Source organism: Protobothrops mucrosquamatus, unplaced genomic scaffold (assembly GCF_001527695.2).
Source record: "Protobothrops mucrosquamatus isolate PMUCROS unplaced genomic scaffold, P.Mucros_1.0 scaffold501, whole genome shotgun sequence".
Lineage (NCBI taxonomy): Eukaryota > Metazoa > Chordata > Lepidosauria > Squamata > Viperidae > Protobothrops > Protobothrops mucrosquamatus.
The window spans coordinates 601,212-607,997 of NW_015386817.1; the positions used below are offsets into that span (position 1 = coordinate 601,212).

A 6,786-nucleotide genomic window follows, 5' to 3' on the forward strand; every position below is an offset into this window, starting at 1 on the left:
GGGCATCGTTGGGGTGGCCTGGGGTGGAGATGTACAGCTGAGTATCATCAGCGTACTGATGGAAATCCACCCCAAAGCCACGGATGATCTCTCCCAGCGGCTTCACATAAATATTGAACAAAAGGGGAGAGAGGACCGACCCTTGTGGGACCCCACAAGTTAGGGGCCTTGGGGTCGACCTCTGTCCCCCTGCCAATACGATCATAAGTAGAGGACGACCTGCAATGCAATTGCAAACGCACATTAATTCTTTCTCCTGATAGAACTGGCACTTTTGCTGAAGTGCACGAACGGATTAGATACCTCTAAGTTTAGTCCATTCCTGTTTGATAATTTGTCACCTGAATCATTTGAGAAGATTTTTGCCCAAGTAGAGATTCTCAGATTTTCAATACCCTTTTGCCATTTTTATCTGATTCATGTTTTTTAAAAATTAGTTTTAGGGGAGAGCTGGCAAAAGTGCTAAGCATGAATCTCCATTATTTATTCAAAACCTCCCATTTCAGAAGACACTCAAACACGATCAGAAGTTCAGAATAATAACGCACTGTAGACTGGAACTATTCGGCATCAAAGCGGTCACCTTCCACTTTTGGTGCTATAACACTAGTTCAAAGTGGCCTTTGTCATTGTTTGAATGTAATTTTAAAGTATACAAGAGATGGAAGACTCAATTCTGCAACCTTCCTTGGTAGTACAATGGATTTGTCCCTGGCCATTGCTATGGAAAATATGCGTTCACCCAGCCATTTTAGGACAGACTTCCTATGAGTTTTAAAAGGCAACTTGAGAAATGTGATTGAGCCTCAACAGAGTAATTCTTTGAAGAGGCTCCGCATTGTGTGTGTTTAAAAACAAAATCTCTCTATGTAGACAAGCCTCCTCCACCCCTCCACCCATTTGAAATGGCAATTCAAGGTCTTATGAAGGAGTGATCTGTTCTATCAAACACTCATGTGCAAGTTAGCATTTGAAAATAACAATCTAGAGATAGCTGTCTGGCAGTCAATAAGCACATGCTAAAAAGTTTTAAATCTTTTATTATGCTTTTTTTCCCGTTAGAAGAGGGATAATTCTACTCAAAACACACAAGAGTTTAATTCACGGTTCATTTTACAATGAGGAATGAAAGTAAAAATGTGCTGCAATTCCAAGCGTCTGCACTCTTTCAGTGGGCAAGAAAAAAAAAGCACTTTATTTTCCTCTCTAATTGTTGTGTTCTTGAAGTGACTGAGCCAAGAAAAGCTTGCCCAGATTCTGGGCTGTGAATTCCTTGACGTTCCGGCTGTAAGTGTTAATTTGACCTATGAAGAATTTTAAAAAAAAAAGGTGGGGAGAGAAAAAACAAAATATTTTAATGAAAAACCAGATAAATATTTTAATATAAAACTTCCAGTCTAAAAGGTAGTTTCTGACTCCATTTTCTTCACCTTGGTCGCAGCTCATACAATACACCATTTAGTCATTTAGACAACAGATTAGAGCACCCCAAAATAATTAAGTAAACTCCTTTTAGTTTTAGGAACTTGCATATTGCTCCTGGCTTCTATGACTCAAACTAATTTTTAGAAGTTGTTCAGAAATCCACTTCTGAAAATTTATGACAGATAAATCCTATATAGAAAGAAAATAAGGAAAATAATTTGAAAAATAGGACTAAAATAGGAATAGAAACAGTACTATGGTACTGAGTGTACACACACACACACACACACACACACGCTCTTCTGCTCTACCTTTAACAATGCTGCTTTCCTCAGCCAGCTGACATTTTATAGGTCATGTTTTTGTTAGCTACCTCATGTTATTAGCAATTTTTCAAGTCAGCAGTCTGTGAAGGGTTTGTCTGAAGTGCTACACAAATCAAAAAAACTGTCACCTTGCCCCTGCCCCCTCATTTTGCACATAGTTTACTCTTATAATTTATTTCATCTACTAATCAGGAAGAGCAAAAAGACGAAGCCAGATTATCAAAATTAAAATTGCTTAGCAGACCAATACATTTTCATTTCTACGATGTTCCACCTCAAAAAGTTTTTGAAACGTCTCTGAGACAAAACCAGCCACAATTCAGCTTTGATCCACAACTTAATTCTACATGAATTAAAAAAAGTGAAGGCTTTTAGTTTTCTCCCAGACTGCTAAAAAGAAAAAAAAATTGGCAGAGGGCTGTTGAAGTATTAATCAGTTGTCCTTTCTTCTAACTGAAGTATAATACATTAGAGCAGAAAAGGATGGAGACATAATTGAAAAAAGTAAATAAAGTTTAACTGGCGATTTCCCCTTCAAAAAGGACTTCATTGCTGGAGACTGATCAGAATTCAAGCCATACCTATTTTCAGCTGGCCAAGGAGGCTAGTATTTATATAGTTCAACATATTTTATAATATCCGATCCATCTAAAATGATTTAAAGGGCTGCATTTTCAGGGAACATTAAATTATATTTGAAATTTTGCAATCCATACATGATCTTTGGCTCTTGGATTACCATGGCACAAGGAACCAAAAACAGGAACACCAGCATTTTTAAACCATGGTTTCAAGCATTTGCACTATTTCAGATCACAAAAACATTTCTCTGCTCCAGCCTTCTCCCAACATGGTGCCTTCCCAATACGTTAAACTATAATTCCCAGAATTCCCAGGGAATGGGAATGAACAAGGGGGTAGGTTGGGAATCCTGGGAATCTGGTGGCTGTTAGATTGCACAAAAGCATTCCCAACACTTCCTTTCCACTGTATCTTAACTTCATAGTGTATATTCTTGTTTGCTTTTGTGCTAGACCTCTGTCCTTTTTTCCATGATAGAAAAAAAGGCAGGAAATCTGAATTTGCCACTTATTGAAGATTTTGTAGTTCTGGGACACAGACTGAAGATACAGGATGTAATCAATTCAGAGAAATAAAAATCTAGATGTCACATGTTGCTTAATCCAGATTCTTCAAGAAGCTGCTTGCATGTTGCTTGCATTGGGATATAAATGAAATAACATAAGATACACAATACATCCACCTTTAGGATCAACACTTAATACCCACCTGAATCCAAACAGCAAGATTTGCTGTTCAACATTATGCCTGATTTACAGTACTTCCTTAAAATACCTGAAGGTAAAAGTTCAAAGCAGCAGCAAAATCTTAAAATAACCTGAAGGTAAAGTTCAAAGTGGAAGTGAAACCAGAACAAGACCATGCAGGAGGCTTTCATTTTACTTGTTTCCGTATCACACTGAAAACAAGCAGCAGAGACATAAAAAGTGACAGATTTTCCCTCTGGATCATTACCTGCAATCAAAAGGGAGTCCATCCTGGGAGGAGGCTGTGGCGGCTTGAAAAGTTTGTTCAAGTCTTCCTCAGGAAGAGCAGGCTCTCCCCTACTCTGACGCTGTAGGTTTTCTTGCTGACGTCTCTGCTGGTACTAAAGAGACACAAGAGTTCAGTGGATGCTTTGATCCAAAGGCCATTCTTGGAAATCATCTGAACGAAAGGTAGGAATGCCCTTTGTGCAGCTCAGTGGTGGCGAACCTATGGCACGGGTGCCAGAGACGGCACTCAGAGCCTTCTCTGTGGGCACGCGCGCCGTCGCCCCAGTCCTAGGCCTTCAGCTGGGTTTTATAAAACCTATTCGCTTTAGGCCTCCGCTGCCGTGTACAAAAAAAAAAGGTGCAATCAATCAGTCAATTTCAACTTCTCGCGGGGAAAAAAAAGATCTTGCAAAGTTGGAATTGATTGATTTGAACTTTTTAGTCCCACCCAGTCTGCTGTTACCACCACAGCCATGCCCACTCAATAGGGCACACCCAACCCAATGGGCCACACCCACCCAATGGGCCACACCCACCCGGCACCCGATGATGCATAAGTGAGTTTTAGGTTGCAGTTTGGGCACTCGGTCTCTAAAAGGTTCGCCATCACTGGTGTAGCTGAAACTAAGTTATGAGGCTGATCTAGATCAAATACTGAATGACTTGTGATCTAGCGAAGCCTTTTGAAACTTCCAAGAGGTCCAGCAACTGAGTTTTTGCTGTCCCTTCCTGCTCCTTTCTTCTCAAATGAATTCTATGATCTGTGTAATTTCCTCCTTTCCATTGCGATTTGTCCACTACAGCCAATGGCCCAATAATGGGAATGTGTGGGAGAACATTCAACACAATAATAATTAGGGGGTTTTATCTTAAAAGATTAATATTGTCCTGAATGATAAGACAATTGAATCATACAAATGCCTCCCTGGAAGCTTGCTACCTGACCTAAGAGCAGCCCTGATTATGATAGCTTTCTTGATTCATATTAGAACTTGGTTTTTCCAAAGGTCTTCCGAGGCCAAAGTGGAGTTACTGGCACCAGATGGATATATATATATATGTTAGGTTCATGGCTTTTCTCAAAGCCATTTACTATATTTTCCCGTGTATTAGATGCTATTTTTCCCCCGCAAACACCCTGCTCAAAAATCAGGTGCGTCTTATGCAAGTGCAGCATCATATACACAGAAAAATAATGGTAACCTCCGCAGCCCAGGGCATGCCTGTGTGGGTTGCCATGCTGCCTGGTGCAGGTGTCAAGCCCCTGTGGGCTTGCCACTGATGGGAGGGGGGAGGGGGCAAGATTGTCAGCCGGCTGAACTTCCGGATTTGCCGGCTCGGCGCGGAGAAACTCGCATGCCACAGCATCTTATACAAGGGTGCATCTTATAGACGGAAAAATATGGTATTACATTACTAACTTAATCTGTACATTGTTTAGAGCTTTTTAGAACTGTACACAAATTCTTATCAATTTCCTCACTTTCCACTAGAGTCATGCTTTAAATAAGTGATCTTCAATATAAGGATCCTGAAACAATCAACATAGAGTTAGAGTTAGTCCTCATGCAATTTACTCTATCTGGGGTAAATCTATTCTGCTGCTAATAAAACAGGTGCTAAGTGGGAGATCATGTGATCAGGACTGGCCTTTCTATCTGGAAAGAGACAAAACCACGGCACTCAGTTTCACAACTTCAGTTTTTGTTTGCCTCTTAAAGCAAATTCCTATCCTTTGGAATACTTGAGTGTCTACTTACTGTTTTATACATACTGAAAGTAATGCAATCAAGCCAGCAGCCCTGGCTGGATTGGCAGCTATGCTATGCAAACAGCTTACTCTCTTAAAATGCCTTCGCCTCCAATCTTTCTACTCTGCGGACAGAGTGGGACGGAGAGAAAGCAATTTCTGTAAGCAATCTCTCCTTTGCCTGACCCTTCCTCTCCCCCTCTCCCCTGTAGAACAGAGAGATTGAAGAGAGATTTCAAGAGAGTAAGCTGTTTGCTTTTCTACACATTGAAAACAAGTCATTGTGTTTGCCTAACAGCAGGAAAAGGCTAGAATTCAGTGTTTCTCAACCTTGACAATTTTAAGGCATGTGGACTTCAACTCCCAGAATTCCACAGCCAGCAATGCTGGCTGTGGAATTCTGGGAGTTGAAGTCCACATGCCTTAAAATTGTCAAGGTTGAGAAACACTGGGCTAGATAGAGATTCCTACAGAAATCACTTGCTTTGTTTCATCCCAGCTATGCCCTCACATAGCAGAGAGACTGGAGAGAAAGATATTTCAAGAAAGTACTGTAAGCTGTTTGTATAGTGTGCCTATAGTTCCCAGCTACAGGCTTCCACTGCCGTCATACTGCTTTTGATCTTTAGAAGAACAAACAGCTTAGTTTCTTGCGATCCCTTTCTCTCCAGTCTGTGCTCTGCAAGGGGGGAGGGAAATACAGAGGTCAGGCACAGGGAAATGCATATTGATTGTAATGGCAATAACATGATTGAGGGACACTGAGAAGGTTGTAAATGGGCTGCGAAGTTATTTTTTTTACCACTGTCGTAACTTCAGACTGTCACTGAACAAACAGTCAATAATACCTGTAACCTCTTTATTTCTACAAGGGTCCTGAGTTCAACAAAGGCAATACTATATTTTATGTAGCACAACTGGATTTCAAGATGCAGAGTTATATTCCTTAGGAAGGAAAAAAAATGCTTCAATCCACCCATCTCCTTTTAATACTGTGCAGCCTAAAGCCACTATTAAAAGCCATACTGTGACCCGCAGATCTTTAATTGCTCATAGAAAAATGGATGGTCTCGGGCTTAAAAGAGGAGAACGTGGGAAGATTCCAAACCTTAAACTGAATTTCTTCTTAAGAGAAATTGACATAGTTTGAAAGACCACTTTGAGGCAGAAAATTATAGTCTGTTTTCTAAAGTGGGCTTAGCATAATATGTGATGCAATCCCAATCACTTGGCATCACACCCTGCCTACTGTAGCTCTCTCCTCCATCAAAATGTTGTCACTTTGAGTGTCTAATAGAAAACTGTCCACTCTAGCTCTTCATTAAGTTCCCCAAGATCTTCACATCTCAACAGCCACAGTGACTAAACAGCTGATTTGTACATGTGTAAGTAAATCAATCAAAGGCCTCATACTGTATTCACATGTTAATGCTGGGAGAGTAGGTGGGTTGGCTTAGCTCCCTTATGCAAACCTCACCCATTATCTTAGTTTATGACTTTATGGAGCTATGACTTTAGCAGAAGCTATGTTAAGTCAGTGGCCAATTTCAGCTTTTGATGTACAAAGTCTGAAAGGGTACAAGGAGGAAAAAAAAAAGAGCAGAGTGGGTAGGTTATAACATTAATTTAAAATGGATGCAGCTTCACTTTCAATAGAGTTTAAGCTTAGTAAAAGAGAGAAGGCAGTCTGCAAATATTCCCAACGTTCTCATTTTTAAGAGAGAATTAC

The 6,786-nt window shown here is 40.4% G+C and overlaps 1 protein-coding gene across 1 annotated transcript in view; it reads right to left on the reverse strand.

Annotated features, from left to right (window-relative positions):
- Positions 1-1,047: 1,047 nt before the first annotated feature.
- EIF3H (eukaryotic translation initiation factor 3 subunit H) overlaps positions 1,048-6,786 on the reverse strand; it is a 95,321-nt gene continuing 89,582 nt past the window's right edge. Inside the window, exons 7-8 of the mRNA XM_015816801.1 lie at positions 3,288-3,420; positions 1,048-1,304 (exon numbers count right to left, since the gene is read on the reverse strand). Of these exons, the coding sequence (XP_015672287.1) occupies positions 1,207-1,304; positions 3,288-3,420 (231 nt within the window). The 3' untranslated portion in view covers positions 1,048-1,206. The remainder of the gene's footprint in view (positions 1,305-3,287; positions 3,421-6,786) is intronic.